The following is a 21,626-nucleotide window of genomic DNA, read 5'->3' on the forward strand; positions in this document are numbered from 1 at the left end:
ATGATCTCAGAATCAAATATTATCTACTTTTTTTTCCTTTCAACTGTAGAAGAAATACAAAGCAGAGCATCTTCCAGGCATGTTTACTTCCTTCATTTTCCACTAGTTGTTTACTTCCTTCATTTTCCCCTTGTCTATATAGGCCTACTATCCTTATCTTTGCAATTGTAAATGTAGTCCCAGTTCATATAAAAGAATAAGAGATGATACGTGATTATTTGTCAATTTACTATAAAATCAATCATCCACTTAGGGGAATTCTTCTAATTGATGATGGGAGAAGATTCTAACTTCCATTTATTTGCTAAAAAAATGTGAAAGAAATCTGATTTGACTATTAAAAAGCAACATGAATATTCCATCTCTGCCTGAATCCCAAGAATAAAGAATTCATCAAATCCATGATCAAATGTATCAGGGTTAACACTTGATTAGTTTTCTCTCAAAAAAACTTCAAATCTGCTTGAGGGAATGATGGATGCATAGATTGTGCCGACTTTGAAGTATCGCTTGCCGAATTCACAACATCGTAGTCAGAGAATGAATAATGGATGAATCTCTATCTCAACTAGTCCATCATTGCTGGCTTTTCAATCTTATCATGTGTGTTGACTTTTAACATTTAGATTCTCAATACATAGTATCATGGACCTACTGCTATGTCCATGTTACCTATAGGCCTATACAACATTCTTCTCAGAAATGATACTTCATTAATTGTGACCTCAAACCCAACATTTGCTGGAATTAAGAATATCAAACAATAAAATTCCCTTTACTTACATGTGTATCTGTGAAATGCAAATAAATGAAATGAATCTCTTTTCAACTTATTATTGTATTAAATAAAAGATAATTCAGTGAACATTCATGACAATACATCATGTACAAGTTTTATTTTTAAAAAATATATTAGGAAATTAACAGATGTACTGAGAGCAAGTTTTATGAATTGAAATGAGGAACTTAATGAATATGCATGCTTTTTAATGACAACTATCAATGCTATAATGTTACATGTATACTACATGTACATGTACATCAGCTATTTTGATTACCGGTAATAGTAATCTTAGCACTAGATTGATCCCTGAACTGTCAGGATTTTTATTCTGATTTAAGATTAGCTATTAACAACACTGAAATGCTTACAAACATATACTGTTCTACTAATTGTGTGAAGAAAGTATCCAAGAATTGAAGCATTGTTACTACATGTACATTAAGATGACCTAAAGACCAGCGTTAAAAGGATGCCCCACAGATCAAGAATCTCATTCCTTGGAGATTCATGGTGCCAAATTGATATTTCCCTAGAATTGCCAAAGTGAATACAGATTTAACTGGTTTATACAGAACACAAAAATGTAAGGAAAAGTCTATAGATGGATATTTAGCAATAGGGACACACATGGGAGTATGGATGTTACTGGATCCTTACACTACCTTTATGGTGGCTTACAATCTCTATTAAAGATACTTGTAACTCTAAAGCATTGGCCAAGTATTCTGACATGTTTTGCTAATCATTCTACCACAATATGTTGTTTGATACATGTAACCGACCACTCAGAATATATAATCCTGCATCTAGAAGGAATGCAGGTCCTATGTCTTATTGCTGAAACTCTTACCTTGCAGCAGATAGTAAAAAAACATTGTAAAGAACACTATTGTAATGAAATTAAGTGCCAGTATACTAGGAAATAATATGAGCAGTACCTCCCTGTACTATTTAGTATTACAGGTACCTTGTCAAAGCATTCAAGTTTAACAAGTATAAATTTTCTCAATTGGATCTCAGGTGTCAAAGCAAAATGTTTACAAAATGCAGAAAATATTCCAAAGAAATTATTCTTGAAAAAAAAACCTGCCAAAATAGAAATAACTAGCATAATTCTTTCATTAAGTCTAGCATGCAAATGAAATAATTTTTTTCATCAAACACATACGTTTTTCACTGAACACTTTATATGCCCATGAAAATACACCTTGCAAACGTAAAACTTACTCGCATCTTTGACCGATTCCTTGACATTGACAGCCACAAAGGGATCAAAGAGGACTGAACCTGGCAGTTCAATGTCCTTACTGTCAACCTGTAACACCCGCACACGTAAAAACACCATGACAGATACCTTGATCAGTCCCACCTACTGGTATCAATAGTCTTCAAATATCTGCAAAATATACAATATAGTAAAGGCATATGATGTTAACGTTTGTACTCATGCATTTACATGTTAGGATAGTTTAGAATGGAAAGTGCTTTATGTAAATCCCAGCAATGCTCATAAGTTAATTTTCTGAAGAAATAACTGTCAATTAAATTTCCAGCTTCTCACTGATTACCATTTACAGCAAATTCTAAAATGGAAAGCTTGACTTTCTATATGACACTTTTGAAACCAAAAATAATCTCCCAACTTTGCTGTTAAGCCTGCCTGGATTTAATTTAATATTTCAATCCATCATGATTTTGTCTTGTCTATACCATTGTTAACAATAATATACCATACTCAGTTGCCTTATGGGTTTTAAGTGAAGAGCCTACTAATTCATTTCCAATATTAATGCTTCATTAGATGGTCAAGTAAATGATTGATACACCAGTAGTACCTCTTGTATGAATGTCCATTAAATATTTTTAATATAATCACAATCTGTGCAATACAACAACAAAATGGTTGAACAACCCATTGTGCATTTAAAGAGAAATCAATAGATCTCTGTTTCATTGTAATGTAAGCTGGATCTTCCTGATATTACCTATTCATCAAAACCATATTGCGGGATATAACTTTACAACATAGGCAAAAGCTGATACAGTATTGTGCAAACATGCACCCATGAGTAAACACGGGTAGCAAATATACATTGGGATTTCTTTCAAATAATAACTTTCAAGTATATTTAGATGAAAGCAATGTAAGCACATCCAACAGAACATTAGTAGTATTTTGTTACTAGCAAGAAAAGAATAAAAGGAAATAAAAGAAAAGAGGAAGAAGAGAAGAGCAGGGAAAGGGGAAAAGAAAATCCAATGGCTACATATATCACATTCATGAGTCCAATAGAGTGTATACTGTACAAACAGGTACAAATTTCCACCAAGCTCATAAAACTTTGGTATAACAAGGAAGTGGTTCATCGAAATACACATAGAAATATACCTCCGAGGCAATGTGGAAAATAATTGTTTGTGAAATATGTGTAAAAATAAAAAAACTTCAATGATCAATAAATGTTTTTCAAAGTGTATTTTCTGTGTTTACAGTTTGTGATAACTTCACCAGGTATCACTAAAGCCACCACTACAATGTAGAGGGGAAGTTACATCAAGGAAATTCAAACTGATTTCAGAAGAAATGAAAAGACACAATTTCTTCCAAAAAGGATACAATTATGCTGACTAATAGTGAACAACAATGCATGTCTGTTTCATTATAACTGACTCAAAAAACATCAATTTATAGGAATCCAGAAAAGGGTTGTTTTCTGAGCTTATCAATCTGTGTTGAAGGGTACATGTATCTCATCTTTTCTTACAAATTGGTCTGGAGTTTTTTTACAACCTACATTGTGAAAATCTTTGATTTGAGGAATTTCACTTTTCCTAGAGGGTAACAGGGAACAGAAATGAGAGAATAGGATATGTTTTGATAGAAGAATAATACAAATTTAGGGTGGTTTGGAAACCTTTGAAAATTGAATATTGTTTGAATCTTATCCCTAACCCCCCCCAAAAAAAAAAAGAATAAATTAACGAACAAACGAATAAATAAATACGTAAATAAATAAACAAATAAATCAATCAATCAACCAATAAATGAAAAAATAAATAAATGAATGAATAAATAAATAAACAAATAAATAAATAAAAACTGTAGTGGTTGGAAGTCAACATTTTTAAAAACAGTGTATACATGTAGGGTTCTATTATAAGCAGCCTAGAAATAAATACTTGCAAGAGAAGTTCAAGTCTTATAAACTTGCAAAACCCAAAGAAGCTTTGTTTCTATACCTACATGTCTAACATCACCATTACAAAAGTTATGAATAAGTTGAATGGATTGAATAGCAGCTTAAATATTAGCTCATTAGAAATAACATTGTACTGTAAATAACAGTCCAATTATTAACTATCTGATTTCTAATAAAAAAAAGCAAATCATATAATTGCAAACATCCTGGTTTAGGGGTAGATTTACAACCCACTGAATTGGTTTGGGGTTAAAAATAACACCCATTATTGGGGATATGATTGTTTCAATAAAAACAAACAGATTAAACAATGAAAACATATGACTTGCATTGAAAGCTCACTGCAGATTTTTTTCAATACATTATGAACAATGTCACAAATTTGACAAATAATAATACAGCTTATGATGGGTGGTAATAAATTATATTATTCATGATTAAAATTATTAGAGATGTCACTGAATTTGAGCTTTATTTGAAATAAGTCTATCATGTTGTTGAAATTTCACTATCAATGTAGAGTTATTGAATAATAAACAAATACTATCAAATGAACACATATATACAAATACATATTTATAAGTTCAATTGGATAGTCCACCCTAGATTTCATTCAAACAATGATTAACAATAAAAGCATAAGCATAAATACAATTATATAGAGAAAAAAAATAAGTACATGTGATGTCATAAAAGCAAAACTTTGAAATTTAAAACATTTTCATCCTCAGTCACATTTTTGTATCCTATTAAACCTTTAATTTTCTCATTATTATACATTAGATTTGAAAAGGAGACTACCCTTTAAAAAATCATCACTTAATAAAATGGACTTTAGCCTCAATAAGTTTTCAATATCATAAATCTTCCACATATGAATGATCCATCATGAAAAATTCTTTTCCTCAAACAAATTTCACAAAGAGATTGAAAGGTTTGCAATATATTTCAAAACATGACAAATAAGAATAATAACGCTTTTTATTTACCCAGGGTAGCCACTTCAGTTAGGAAACTGCTCTACCAGCGGGCCCTGCATAACAAATTTGGCATCCCATAATCATAGAAGTTCATAAATTTATAAAGGTTAACATGTTAGGTCTGCTTATTGTACATACTGAGCTAACATTTTAGAAACTTCTCATTTCCTCCTTACCACTTACTCATACAAAAGTAATAAAATAAATACCTCTGAACCAAACTATGTCAAAGTCAATTATTTTAACCATATTGAACTAAACCATTCAGATTCAAAACTGATATGGGATGAGAAAAGGAAACAAAATAAAATGCACAGAAGATAGTATTTTCTGTTCATGGTTTAGATATTTTTCAAAACAGTATGGTTGTTTCATGCCTTTATGTATGATGCCCAGCACTTTGATCAATATTTTATTAAAGGTCAAGTCCACCTCAGAAAATGTTGATTTGGATCAATATAGAAATTTCACACAAGCATAAAGCTGAAAATTTCATAAAAATTGGATTTAAAGTTTTGCTCATTTTTTACAGAAAGTTATATGCACAACTCAGTGAAGTGCAAATGAGAGTTAATGTGGTTCCTTTAATACTCACTATATTTTCTTTTCTGTTGTTTGAATTATAAAAAAAATCAATTTTTTACAGATTTTGACAATAAGGATCAACTTGACTGAATCATAGAATGTTAAAACAATGGTAATACCATATGTTCGGGGAGGAAGAAAACTTTGTTTCACATGACAATGAGGACAAAATTTGAATAATTCATATTTCATACTACAAAAGGAATAGTGAGTCAGTGATGTCATAGTCACCTCATTTGTATACTAACAAGGACATGCATATATAAGTTTTAACTGTGAAATTAAGCATAATTTAGAAATGTTAGAATTTTTTTATTTTACATTAAATTTTCACGAAATTTTCAGTGTTATATGCTTCAAGGTTTTTTTTCTTATTAATCAAATCAGCTTTTTTGTGAAGTGGACTTATTCTTTAATGCATGGGATAGAGTGAGTATTGGTTGTGCACATACAACCATTACTATATAGAATAGAACCTCCAATCTATTTTTCTGCAAAAATCTGAACACTTTAATATATTTTGACCCAAGACTACTGATACAATGGTTTGGATGAATGTTAAGAAATTGTATAAAAAATATGGAGAAGGATTTACACATGTGACTGACATGGATTAGCACTTTTTTGCATGAAAATGGTATTTTATCAAAGAGTAACAGAAGAAAAGTACCCAGAAAATAAACTGTGTCAATAGACCTAGGCCGACACATGTATCATTAGCAGGTTAACATGTACTTTCCAGTTTGCTATGCATGATTTGTCATTCATTATTAAAGCGCAGTACCTCAGCAAAAGGTCTACAACATTCAAGACAAGCAGTGGGGAGTATAGTCTGTGTAATAAAACACTCATCTCTTGGGGCCAACATAGGCATTAGATATGTATGTCCTTTATGATTTGTCAATGAACTGCTGATCCAGAATGCCAACAATCCATTTATACATGCCAAAGAAGCAACATTTTTAATGTTTCCATTACATTACCTTGAATAGGATTCACAAATGCAACATACATTATATATCATGAAAAAATAACATTTTACTGACAACATACATGTAGGCCATCAACGCTCGTGCAATGTGAATACTCTCAACTCTTTGCCCAAATAGACCAGTGATTCAAAAAATCTGTATACCGGAGTTGAGCAGATCTGCATGTACAGGGTAAGTCTAAGAGTGCAATCAGAACTCAATAGAATTGTATTTTTCAAATCTGATTTATCTATGCGTGGATTTCAAATTGCTGCCTTTGAAAATGAGCAAATATGCACAAATGATAAACATTCCTTGAGATCAACACATCAAGACCATAAATTTGTCAAAAAACTTTGATAAAATATTGTCAGGGTATGATTCCAGCTGAGGAGTAAGATTCCTTATCTTGAAAGCTGGAACTGTTGATTTGGAGCACCAGGACAATCAGAGTTAATTTTTTGGGAGTTTTCATTAAAAACACCATATACATATAAAGGTGCGATTTATGGAATATTTGCCCTAACTCTTGGAATATTTCTGGTATTCCATTCTGAGCCATCAAATATAACCTAAATTTATAAACTGAAAGGTCAAGGAATAATTTTTTTCTTCAAAGAATCAGAATAATCATGCATTTATTGACATTTCAACTCTCATAAGAGCAGGTGAAATTTCGTTTTTTCTTTCAATCATGCAAAAGTAATTGAATGTCAATTTCAAGATGTAAACCAAGGTTTGAGTAAACTAATTCCTGAATAATCACTGTATTCTGACTTCTAAATATCAATGCTTGATGGTTTCTAATAGAAGGATCAAGGGGTGATGGATGGGGGCTCTAATCCCACTGAACCACTAAGTTATGTCCACCTTCAGTAGTGAAGTGTCATACCTTCAAAACATTACTTAGGCAAAATCTAATATAAACACAGTTTGATGAATTTAGGAACATACAAACTTTTCCCCTAATTTACACTCTAAAAACAAATCAGTCAAAAATTACAAGCAAATATGGTCAGCAGGGTGCAACTTTTATTCTAGTCATATTTTACTATTTTCTAGTCCTTTTTTTACTAGAACAGAGTTATTTCTGACTAGAATATATGTCAGAAATGTGATTATCAGTGATTGTCATATCAGTTGCACCCAGCTGAATTCTGGTCTAGTGAATTTGACTGATTTGTTTTAAAGTGTATGGACTACTTTCTTTCAAGTGACCCTATTATGCACTGTTTGTGTCTTACATTCCCTTTCTATATTTTTTCAATTTAAAAATGCACTGGAACAATCTACAAGCCCATAGTATCTCATCTCCTTGACCGAGAGAGCAATAAGTAATCTTACACCAACCAAGAGAAATAAACAAGAATAATTTCATGGGAAATTACTCAAACCATTACAAAACAGTGAATGAAACTAGAAGTACTCGTCTAAATCAGTTGTTCATTGCACTGAAAAGATTGTACATGAAATTCTAGTTTTGATGGATTGCAATTGTGGTTTTCAAAGAAAGTAAAATGACAGTACAGTGAAATACCAATGAAATTGAAATCCTTGGTATCAACAAAATTTCTTGTTGTAGTGGTTATTCTATAAGCCCCCCCCCAAAAAAAAAAAGAACACCATCAAACAAAAAACTGAATGTAATGAGAAGTCACACAAAAATACTTAGTCTGTTTGATATTGGAAACAGATACCCTGTCTATTCAAGAGTTGTTTGATTGAAATAAGTGCAAAACTTTAAGGCTACATTCTCACAAAGCAGATTAGGATTGGAGTAAAAAAAAAGATCATTATATGATTGCAAAGTATAAAGAGATGATCATTGAGAATAATGATGGTGGAAGCGTTGGTAGAGTTCATTGTCATTGTAGTCATGGAGGAAGAAGAGGAGGGGTCAAAAGAAGAGAATGCTTTGAGAAGAGCACAATCACAAGTTAAAAAAGGGGTACTCTGGGATGAAAATAATGATAATAAATTGAAATTCAATAAGTAAAATGCTGAAAATGTCATCAAATTCTGATAACAGATTTGATTAAGTTATTGATTGTTAGAGTCTAGCAATAGTTTGTGAAAACAGTACATTTATGCATGTCATTATCACATGTACATGTAATATGCAATAGGTGGGCTGATGTCATGTGCACACTTTCATTTTTCTTTTATAACATGAACAATAATATTTTTATGTGTGTATTATATGCCTCCCTTGAAACAAAATAGGTTGAAGCAATGATTATCTTCCACATTAAATCAATTGCCAGTCCATTTTTCTTCTTTCTTGGACAAAATTTGAATAAATTTATAATTTCATAATTCATATAATACAATAAATGAATAAGTGGGCATATAACATCCTCAGCTTGCTCATTACATATTCATGAAGACAAGCATGAATGTATTTCTCAAAATAATGCATGACTTTGAAATGTCATAGCTTTATCAATGGTTATTGGATATTGGATATCAATTTAGTTTTCATTAGAATCTTTTGACACTTAACTCCCTGTCTATCATAAAGAATTCATAAACTTCATTCCTATAATGGGATATGAACTACACCATTGACATAAGAACTTCAAAGTTTGATGTGAGTCATTGTAAATCTATCAGGATTGGGGAAACAAAAATTGAAGTTCAGCAAAAAGAAACCCTTCTGGTACAACATTGGTTATCATTTTTTTCAGTTTTCTAAGAACACAGTCACGTTTGCGGATTTTGTGACACAGCAATTAGCATGGAATAGATGGGGATAACTTTAAAATCATAAATTCATAATCAAATCCAAGTCAAAATAATTTAAACATAACTATCATTTTCATCCAAAATAATAAATGAATGATGTCACAAGCATTTATAAAGGTACATACATGTATGTATGGAGAACTCTAAATTTCAAACATGAAGATAAATGGACAACTACCGTATCATGTATAATGTTGGGAGATTCCACTTCCAATATTAAGGAGTGATGAAGAATGATTTATAATCAAGAATTCATGAACTTCATACCTCTTTGAAGATGGGCTGCTGTACCATTGCGAAATATCAAACACACAGATATTCAAAGTTCAAAGAGTGAGTCATTTTCAATCTATCAGGATTGTATGGAACAATCAAAGTTCAGCAGAAATGAACTCTTTAGGGTGTACCATATTGGTCCTCGTTCTTCTGAGAATACACTCACGTCTTTGGAATCTGTTGCTTCTAAATAACAGTACTGTTGGTTTGGGAAGTTAGGGTTAAATTGTAGCAAATAAATCCATTTTTATGGTATCTTTGCATTTTCCTTCTTTGACAATTGGTGACATTTCTCCTGAAGATTTGAAGACATTATTTCATTATAACTTTTTCCTCACATTTGTTTCAAATTATAATAAAAACTTGAAATCTTAAATCGCTTTAAAAAAAGCAAAATTGGTCATTTTATTTCTGCCATCCGCAAAAGCTTTGCTTGATATTGATGAATACAATACAAAACATGTATGGGTATTTGCATTCTTAAAGCATTGCACATAAAATTGCAGAATTTGGTCAATCATTCTTAGGAAAATAAATGGGCTTCACTTAAAAAAAGAGCACTCAGCCTTATAATAACAATAATAATAATAGGTCCATTTATATAGCGCAGCTACTATGTGCATATACTCTACTGCGCTTTTGATAATTGGTATCATATTATTACCCCGGCTGTAGCTGAGCCGCCATATTAATAGGCGCTAAAGCGTTCAAGGAAAAATCCTACCGGGTACCCATTCACCTCACCTGGGTCAAGTGCAGCACAATGTGGATAAATTTCTTGCTGAAGGAAATTACGCCATGGCTGGGATTCGAACCCACGACCCTCTGTTTCAAAGTCCGAAGACTAATCCACTAGGCCACAACGCTCCACATAGGACAAAACAATTCAATAATGAAAAAAAATCACCCCTTCCTATTCAAATGACATAAATGGTGATAATGATTATTGTCATTATAAAAAAAAATGTGTATTATTTCAAGAATCAAAATTGGTCAAAGCATGTCACATGACAGGACGTTCAACTTTTTTGTGAAATGCACAATAGTGCAAAGAGGTGCATTGCACAATCAGACCAGTGCTATTACATGTTCAAATTCAAAGCAAGAGAACATAAAAATGAAACATTAAACCTAGCAAAGACTTGTGTTTTTGTGTCACTATTTCAAGAAAACAAATTAATGCATTTGCTATGTCATGAGTAAAATTAAAAACAGTGAAAAATTGGTTTATTCAGATTGTGCAGGCTGGGCACAAGGCTACAGACTTGAGCACAGTGCAGTGCAACACCTATCTACATGTACATGTAAGGCCGTGTTTATGCTTACACTTTTCAGGCCAGAATCAGCGTTTCCAAACGTGGTTAGTCCAAAACACGGTTGCGTCCATGCTTACTTTCATTTAAACGCTGTTTCAAAACGCCGATCATAAACTCACAAAAAGGTGCGTTTGTAAACGTCGTTTGACCAGAATCAGGCTTTCTGGGGAAGTATAAACAGAACCACGATCGTAAATGTGTTTAAATGACGTCATTTGGTACAATGTACATGCTTCCGGTGAGATGAAAATCCGCGGGCAATACAGTCGCATTGCTCCATACTTATCTCCAAGTAATAACAACAATCGGAAAAAACTTTCGAAATAACGCGCGCCCAATTTGACCTCGCTTTACGATGCGAAGTCAGCTGGAGATCATGATTTGCTCTGAAAAGTTAAGCTTAAACAGCACTCCCAGAACGTTTACGATCGGCGTTTTGAATCAACGTTTGAAATCGCTGATTCTGTCCTCGCAATGGAAGCATAAACACACCCTAATGCTAAAGTCACATTTCCCCTACGACGGCTGTATGGCGAGTCAAAAATAGCAGTTTTATTAATTTTTATTCAAATCACCTATATGTAGCTGAATTTCTTCTCATGTACACTGTTCTGTGTTATTCATATATCTGACAGAAGACATTTCTACCTTGGCATGAACACATTTTATGAAGAGCCTAAATATGCTCACTTAAGGTGTATGCCAACAGCCTCAACTATTTAAAGAGAGATGTATGTTACATGTACGCATGAATATGATCTACTTTGTAACCAATAAATAGCACAACATCCATCTATTCATATTGATTAATAATTGAGGGCTATGGGAGTAATGACGTAAAGCACTATGCAAGGACACCTTCTTCAATTAAATCTCCACTAAGAAATCATCTTCATGGCATCAGTGGTACAGTTCTTATTACTAATTGTGCTCTTGATCTCAGAATTAGAAGGAGATAACATGTCATCAAAATATTCTGGAATAGTGCTGAAAATTTCTGAAAATTGTGTAACATACAAATTTAAAAGAAAATTTTGGTTTTAAAAGGATACATTTCCACTCTGCAAAAATATCAGTCTAGACAGATACACATTTTTCTGACAGTTTTCTGACTGTACAATGATTTCCTCATTCACCCTTTGAGCTTTTATAATTAGGCAAAATAAACTCATTAAAGTTTAAACATTTAAAGAATGTGAGATTTCAGAAATAAAATATTAACTTTGCAAAATTTGAAAGTTCAGAGAGCAAGCTAAACAAGCTAAACAAGTAAACAAGTACCATCTCCCTCCCTCCCCCCTCTCTCTCTCTCTCTCTCTCTCCTCTACTAAGTGTTTGAAATCCACTGCATTTAAACATGCATGGTATTGTGGATTTACAATGATTAGAAAGTGAGAATAAATGGCAGTAAACCGTGTAGCAATGGTTGAGCAAAGCCCCTCACTGCTTTCATGTAGAACCAGGAAGAAGATGATAAGGGATTTAGAGAAAGGAAATCCTGTGCATTGTAACAGGCAGCCAAACACCATGGCCATCTTTCACATTTTAAATGAAAGGTAATGCATGGTTAATAGTCACTGTATAGCCAGTAAACTGCAAATTTATCATGTAACAAATAGAATTTCAGTATTTCCTGGCCTTGTACTGATTTGCAATTTTATGTATGTTGTTTAATTCATTCAATGGAATATTGCGGCTCATTTTTAAAAAGTATAATCAATATTTGAGAATAGAGATTTGTTGTAAGAATACTTGAAACTCTGTGCATGATATCCTATGACATGAATGAAAATAATGACTTACATCAATCAATAGTCTATGCATAACAAATTAATTTTCATTAGAAAATGATGGCAATTTTTCTTTTGTTTCTTTGAAAGCAATCTTCCTCACACCACTAGCCATAAAAAAAACATGCCCCAAATCATGCAATTACTTTCACATATTGTTATCAAGTTGATATTCAAATGATGAAAATGTTTCATTTGTTCAAACAATGAGTGCATTTGTTTTCTGATGTACTTTAAAAACCATCTTTAGTTTTGGTAAATTCCCCCCAAATTGGTATATCACTATTCAATTCAAATGGTTATGGTGTGAAGGATACAATAAACAAGTGGAATGCCTCTGGCAGTCTCGCCTGCAATACACGTCATTCATTACAGCAGTAGTGCTTACTTTGAAAACAGCTATTGAATAATTATTCACAAAAGAAAACATTCATACGCTAATATTAATATTAATAAAATACTATATCCATTGACCTAAAATGACCTATGACCATAGTCATGTGACCTAAGATGTTTGCAAAACAATCGTTCATACTTGATTACCCTTATGTCTATGTATCATGAACTAGATCCATAAACTTTTTAAGTTATGATGCCTATTCAACAAATACCCTCAACATGGCCAAAGTTCATTGACCTTAAATGACCTTTGATCTTGGTCACGTGACCTGAAGTGAGCACAGGGTATTCAGGGATACATGGCTGCTTTTACATGTATGTCCAATTTTCATGGACTAGATCAATAAACTTTTAAGCTTATGATGACAATTCCACAATTACCACCAATATTACCAAAGTTTGTTGACCAGAAATGACCTTTGAACTTGGTCATGTGACCTGAAACTCAGGCAGGATCTTCAGCGATAACCTGTCAGTCTAAGTTTCATGTACTAGGTCCATATACTTTTTTAAGTTATGACATTTTAAAAACTTAACCTTGGTTTAAAATTTTGATACTGATTCCCCCATCATTGTCTAAGTTCATTGACTCAAAATGACCTTTGACCTTGGTCATGTAACCTGAAACTCAGGGGGTGTTCAGTAATACTTGATTACCCTTATGTCGCCACCCGTTAGGAAAGTGGCACCTATAGTCTTGCTCTGCTATGCAGGTAAGACAAAAATGTGTTTTATTGGATAAATTTACTGATTTAACACCATAATTTGATTCAATCAGGTGCCCTGATCAAAATAAAAATATTTTCATTTTTTTCAGGATATAATCTTTGTCAGTTATTAGCCTTTAATATAATATTCAATTCCTAAATATGTAAAGCAAGTTCTCAAACAGCTATCTCAAATGAAAAAAAAATTACAGAAAGAGGGTACTAAATTCAATTTGAATCCTAACCGCAAGAAAACTGTCATAAAACATTTAAATTCTAATAGGTAAAACATGCATCCAAGGGTCCATGCATCCAATGACTACTCACTTTTGCAATATTTTTTAATGTTAAAAATGAAACTCAGGTATGATTTGCATTATACTGCCATTACCAAAGCTATATAGGCTTTGACAAACATAAAGCCTCTTCTATAATTAAAATTCAGATCTCAACCTAATCCTTCTCAAGGCAGGTAAGTTGAATGACCCATGACATTTCTCTGCTGCACCCGTTATGAAAATCAGTCTCATAGTGTACATGTATTATACAGTAATAACTCCAGAGATTCAGGTAACCCATTTTTCCTAAGTGACAAAATTATACATGTACTCAAAATTGCTACTAATTACATTTCTTCAAATTTCTTTGTCTGTCTTGTTATTACATTGTTTTCTATAGAATCAAATGAGACCTCACTGGGGAAAAGGCAGATTATGATACAGTGAATGAATTTCATTACTTTTGTGTTATATTTTTTTATACATAAGAGAAGTTTGGTGCATTACAATAATTCTGTAAAGAGCAGCAAATCTCATGTCTTGCTTCAATTTCACATCCTTAATAAGTCATAAAACTGTGACTAATTTGCATCATGCTCAAATGAGGGAGCCAGCCATTTATTGGCAGCAGAAATTGCTTTGGAATGGGTTGTGAACCATATCCCAGTCCCGATCTCTTCTTTTAATAATTTCCCCCTGACTAGTTTTCTTCAAATCACTTTCCAATCAGGTCGTGTTGTTCATTTCCAATGCAAACTCATCATACCAATCAAAGATAATCCATACTTTCACTTTGCTGAGACAGGAGAATAATCTTTTCCAATAATACAACACTTTCAGTTTCAAGAATTTCCAAATGAGAACTGCCTGGAAGATGTCACTTACTACTTATTACTATTGATCTAAGAATGTATCACATATTCACATTTGAATACTGTTTGCATATTGACATGTTTGTGAGATTTTATGTTTCATACTTGGAATTTTCAAAATTCAATTCAATATTTAGATATTAGTATTGTGTTTTTGGCTGCTGATACAGAGTTACAATATAGATGTATAGCAGGGGTTGCAGGTGCCCAAACACACACTTACACCCTACTTTTGTAATGTGTTAAAAAATGAAATACATGTAACTACCATCTTGAGATTTTTTGCATGGTCAGCCTCCACCCCCCCCCCCCTTACCCTCTCCCCCTTTCAAAACCAACCTTCAGCTCTGATGGTACATGTGATTCATTAGTATTGATTTGTCTTTAAAAATTGAAGAACTATTCCAAATCAAGCTCCCAGTAACATGTGACAGCGAATGAATGTGTTATTTTTTTGCCACATCCATTTAATATCATCCTTCTGAATTAATCAAATTAAGTTTTGTGTAATGGATAGGATGAATAAAAAATCTCAATCATTGTGATATACTATATGGTCTACAAAGAGAAAAGGACTGTTCCCATAGGGCTTCATGTACCGGGTACTTCCCAGTTCAATTCAAACATCTCTCTTCCTCTTTGTAATTGCACAAAACAAATGTAATGGCCAATTTAGCAAATGAAAATACAGAGACTAATGTACTTATTTAGGATGAATTTGAAGATGAGCATTTCAAACCTGCTTTATTGTGCATGGTTAAAGTTGAGATTACGCTTGGTCTTCATCTTCAATTTCATGTATGAATCCAGCAAGATAACAAATTAACTATGGTACCTCCTACAAAGCCACTTGTATAAGAGGTTTACAACATGACATTGTACTACATGTATAAGGATTTAACAATTAATAAAAACCAAGAACAAAAAAATAGAAGGCATTCTCTCCTAACAGCAGTTAATTGAGTGGTCTAAAACATAATATGGGTTCAAAACCAAGACTGAATCCAAAACTTGCCCTTTAGATTTTAAAAGTAGATTAATCATTATTACCAAGACCTGATTGAATGTAAAGAGAGCAGTTAATATGTACTTTTGTTGCTTTCTGTATTTCACACACATTCATGATTTTTTACATGTAGCTGCATTAAGGAAAATGTTCCCTCCTCATCATACTATAAAAGGATGAGATATAAAATATGAATACGATGATTGTTTTAAATACAGGAGAAAAAATTTTCATGGAGGTAGAATGGACATTCACGTCTAAAAAGTGAAAAATTCCCACCACAATCATCTCACTGAGCGATGAATGCTTACAAACGTTGCTTTAATGAATTTTGAGTTGCGAACTCTTTAAAATGTTTGCTTGCGAGATAAACATTTACTTGTGCACTGCTTTAAAATGATAATAATATTTTAATAAACATTCAATTCAACATACATTTTTAATATGTGGGTCTATTTTATGCAGGAACCATGTGGTCATTTGGTTGCTTTGATTGGCAAATAAAAGAGAACTTTAATAGTGACATTATCTTACAACTGTTTGTGAATAATACATGTATACATGTATTGCACATGCAAAAAACTGTTTGCAAAAAAAAACAGATTCACAAATCTTTGTGACAAGAAAAACTGTTTGCAATAATTAAAAATATTTTACTAACCTTTTGCAACCTTTTTGCAACAATCTCAAATTCACCTCATTCGTAAGCAATCGCCACTCCATGATAACCCATATAGACTTGGAAATACAACCAATCTCTTTTGACTTTGTAGATTTGTTGTCACGTTTCAACTGTACACCCCAGATCAACTATATAGATTCTTTTCTCACATATCTTTTCCCTGTTCCCCCCCCCCCCCCCCCGCCAGAAAAGAAAAGCTGTGAAGGCTTTTTTTATATATAACTACTGCCCTTTTTTCTGCCTCATTAAATGAAAAGAAAATGCAACAACTGCAAATGTTATCATGCTCTTAGAAAACCCAAGCGAGCTGTCTAGGTAATCAATATAATGCATCTCCTTTTGAGAGTTATTACTTCTGCTCGTCAGATCTTCTGAAGCTTTCTCAAGTCTCTTTTTTCAAATGAATGATGAGAATTTGCAATTTTGGTTCACATGAAATGATTCCAGACTCCAGGGTGAGCAAATATGTCTGCATTCTCGGTGAAATTGGCAAGAGGGAAATGAACACTTTATTTGTAATGACGAAAATGTATGTACTTCTTTATATTTTCATTCAATTGATTCAACTGAGGCCCATGAAGAGTATGCAACACTATGAAACTGCATCTAAATAAAGGGGAGAAAGAAATAATAATAATGGTGGTATGAACAGGCTACAAGAACAGAAGTGTGTAACAACTACTTGCCACGATATATGCAATTAACATTATTTCTGAAATCATAGAGCTTTTTATACAGTTGGGTTATGAACAAAAACATACTGTACAGTAATGATGATGTTAACTAGAGATGCTCGGTGGGTCGCGCAGCCGAACACATGTATCCCCCGAACCCACCGCGTCATCCGTCATTGCGATACGTAGAGCTCACACAGAAATCTGACAAATAAATACAATTATCATGGCTACAATGACCCTAGCATATAGGTCCCCCAAGCCCATTTACCATCCAAATGTGGTTGAAAAGTGACTTACGGTTGCAGAGAAAGAGAGTCTTGCATGTAAACTTCAACATTGACCTGAAAATTACCTTTGACCTTACCATGTGACTTCCAACTGCAGCATAACATGCAGGTACCCCAAATCCATCTACCATCCAAGTTTGGTTGAAAAGTGACTTACGGTTGCGGAGTTAGGTGTCATAAGAGTGTCTTGCATGTAAACTTTAACGTTGACCTGAAAATGACATTTAACCTTACCATGTGACCTCTAACTGCAGCACAGCATGCAGGTCCCCCAAATACATCTACCATCCAAGTTTGGTTGAAAAGTGACTTACGGTTGCAGAGTTAGGTGTCATAAGAGAGTCTTGCATGTAAACTTTAACGTTGACCTGAAAATGACCTTTGACTTTATCATGTGACCTCTGACTGCGACATAATATGCAGGTTCCCCAAGTCCATCTACCATCCAAGTTTGGTTGAAAGTGACTTACGGTTGCAGAGTTAGGTGTCATAAGAGAGTCTGACATGTAAACTTTAATGTTGACCTGAAAATTACCTTTGACCTTACCATGTGACCTCCAACTGCAGCATAACATGCAGGTACCCCAAATCCATCTACCATCCAAGTTTGGTTGAAAAGTGACTTACGGTTGCAGAGTTAGGTGTCATAAGAGTGTCTTGCATGTTAACTCTAACGTTGACCTGAAAATGACCTTTGACTTTATCATGTGACCTCTGACTGTAACATAACATGCAGGTTCCCCAAGTCCATCTACCATCCAAGTTTGGTTGAAAAGTGACTTACGGTTGCAGAGTTAGGTGTCATAAGAGAGTCTGACATGTAAACTTTAACGTTGACCTGAAAATTACGTTTGACCTTACCATGTGACCTCAAACTGCAGCATAATATGCAGGTCCCCCAAGTCCATCTACCATCCAAATTTGGTTGAAAAGTGACGTACGGTTGTGGAGTTAGGTGTCACAAGAGTCTTGCATGTAAACCTTAACGTTGACCCGAAAATGACCTTTGACCTTACCATGTGACCTCTGACTGCAGCATAACATGCAAGTCCCCAAGTTCATCTACCATCTAAGCTTGGTTGAAAAGTGACTTACGGTTGTGGAGTTATTGTCATAAGGTTTGTGACGGACGGATGATGTTTGGATCCACCTCTGGTGGGAGAGACAAAATTTCTTGTTACCATGGCAACAATGTCTCCCCCCACACCAAAAATCAATAGGCGGCTTTGCTTTACCATAATGGACCTTCATGCCACGTTAAAAGATGATCGGAGAAGAAATGCAGCTGGTAGAGCACTCACAAGGACATCTGTGCTATTTCCACAAAAACTCTTGTTGCCATGGCAACCGATGTCTCCGCCCACACCAAAATCAATAGGCGGCTTTGCTATACCATACTCCACGTTCATGCCAAATTTGAAGATGATTGGAGAAGAAATGCAGCTGATAGAGCGCTCACAAGGAAATCTCTGCGACGGCGGATGCGGCGGCGGACACGGCAGCGGCGCGACGAGGCCAAATCCATAGTATCCTCCTAACTTTGTTCGGGGGATACAATGATGATGAAATTAAAGGGATGGTCCGGGATGAAACTATTCATATCTAAAAAAATAGAGCAAAATTTACAGAGCAAAATGCTGAAAATTTCATCAAAATTGGATAACAAATAAGAAGTTATTGAATTTTAAAGTTTATCAATATTTTGTGAAAACAGTTACATGCACATCATCATGAATATTCATAAGGTGGGTTGATGATGTCACATCCCAATTTCCTTTTTCTCATGTCATTACATGAAATAATAAATGTTTCATTATGATGAAATAAGTTTCAACAATTAATAACTAATGCACTTAATCAGTTGTCATTCCAATTGTTTAAGTTCTTGGTAGCAATTTTTGAATAAAACTAATTTATAACTAAATACATATTAATTAAATACACAAATTAAATACATAAGAACAAGTGGGGAGATGACATCATCAGCCCACCTAATGAATATTCATAATCACATGATTTCGATCAAATTTTCAGCATTTTCTTTGGGAATTTTACCCTATTTATTGAGATATAAATATCTCCAGCCTGGACCATTCCTTTAAGTGTATGAGTACAGTATACATGAAATGTTTGATCAGAAATGACTTCCACCGTATAGGTATAACGGTCATACGATGCAGAATTTTCAAATAGGCAAACAGACAACAAAGATCCGAAATCCTTAGATTTTCAATAAATATTTAAAAATTGCCAAAATATCAAAATCAATACATTATCAAACAAATAAGAATCCAGCAAGAATAATAGACAGCAATTTGCCTCACTTTCCAAAGTCATTAGATGAGTCTTGACTGTGATCAATTACAACACATAAAGGTCTTTGTCAACCCACCTGCATGACTGATTGCCAATCTAAAGTTCATATGGAAATGACACTCATCAACAATCCATTCAAACCAACCTTAATCACATCTCTTACAAGACAGTCAGCAGGTGCGAAAGAGATAGCTCAATCATATAATAACCTTCAACAATACACAATAGCCTCCTTGGCACAATACCTACCACTTTAAAAAATCACTAAAATCAAACTGAAAAAAATATATACAATATCACAATCATATATTAAAAATAAATCAATTATGGGCTATAGTTGGGATACCATTAGAAAAAATAATACATAGGAACAATATAACCAAAAAAAAATCAATTCAGAATTGGAATACAGGGGGGATCACTGTCGGAAAAGCAGCAACTATGTCTCTCTCCTAATTGGATGTTGCCTCATTTACAGATTTTCATTCCAATAAAAAAGACCCAAAGAAAAAGCTAATTGTAAAAGTTGAATAAATCACCCATGTTTCAACAAATCTAAAGTGAACAGTATCAGATTTATGATTTAAAGCCTAATAAGAATCCCTCCATGAAACTTTAATGTTGCATTAAAGCAAATGGGTCTGGAGTTCTCACTAAAATGAATGACATGGATTATGGTTTCAAGACATCAGATTAACCACTGGCTCCACTTCTTCAATTCACATAAAGATTTAAAACTAAAGAAGTTGCTCTTGAGGGAAGAATGAATTCTGATGTTCCTTTTTTTTCCAATTCAAGCAGGGCCTTTCAGCTGTAAACTGAGGCAGGCTTTTGAATAATATATTTGACAATTTAATTGTGACCATGGGGGACAAGGCAATTTACCATTAGGGACATGCCTAACAAGTCTCGCAAGATGCAAGGCTGTCATAAATTATTGGATTTGCTCCTTCTTTTCCAGGGCTCAGGCTGTTGTACATAGCTCTGTTCACATAAACAAGTATGAGAATGTACCACACTCTATACATTGCTGAATATGTTGCCATGTCAAAGAAAAAGAAGCACTGCAGAAAATCTCCATGAATAGCATTTGAATTTAATCTAGTCTTTGTAACATGCATTTTTCTAATATACACACCGAATCAGTGTTTTGTCGACAGTAGTGTGCATTGGTCAGGCCCGACTGGCACAGATGATCTGTGACCAACCACCATAAACGCTGCTTCTGACTGCCATTAATTTCAAACGAAGTGTTTCAAACACAACTCTTTTCAAAGAAGAATTTTACTTGCATTAATTCCCTTCTTGTTTCATTTGAATAATTAACAATAAACATTCTTACATTTGTATTAATTTTATAACTTGCCAAATTGTGAGATAGTTATAAATATAATTCATCAACTAAGTCAACAAAACTAGCACTTCAATGATGTGGAGCTCATTAGCATAAATAACTTTCTAGTCAAAATTTCAAAATTATGTGTACAAGATTGGTGAACCTTAACCAGCTCTACCAACTGGAAGCAAACCAGTCAACAAATGAAGCATTTTTTGTGAATTTTGAAAAATGTGCATAAATTAGCATATTTAATGAGTTTCAAAATTCTGTGTAGAAGTTTTGAATCCACCATCTAGTGCTATCATGTAAAGCAAACAGAATTGAAATGACGAAGAAGCATTTTGAAATTGGGGATGGACGACTGACGCCACAGCATAAGCTCATCTGGCCCTTCGGGCCTGATGAGCTAAAAAAAT

General features: G+C 33.6%; 1 protein-coding gene across 3 annotated transcripts in view; it reads right to left on the minus strand.

The window, feature by feature from the left end:
* The window catches only part of LOC121410526 (protein kinase C delta type-like), a 35,903-nt gene extending 33,723 nt beyond the window's left edge, over nucleotides 1-2,180 (minus strand). For all 3 annotated transcript variants that reach the window (XM_041602676.1, XM_041602675.1, XM_041602674.1), the window contains exon 1: nucleotides 2,012-2,180. In XM_041602676.1, the coding sequence (XP_041458610.1) occupies nucleotides 2,012-2,129 (118 nt within the window). In that variant the 5' untranslated portion in view covers nucleotides 2,130-2,180. The remainder of the gene's footprint in view (nucleotides 1-2,011) is intronic.
* Between the last annotated feature and the right edge of the window lie 19,446 nt (nucleotides 2,181-21,626).

This window comes from Lytechinus variegatus, chromosome 3 (assembly GCF_018143015.1).
Source record: "Lytechinus variegatus isolate NC3 chromosome 3, Lvar_3.0, whole genome shotgun sequence".
In the NCBI taxonomy this organism is placed as follows: domain Eukaryota; kingdom Metazoa; phylum Echinodermata; class Echinoidea; order Temnopleuroida; family Toxopneustidae; genus Lytechinus; species Lytechinus variegatus.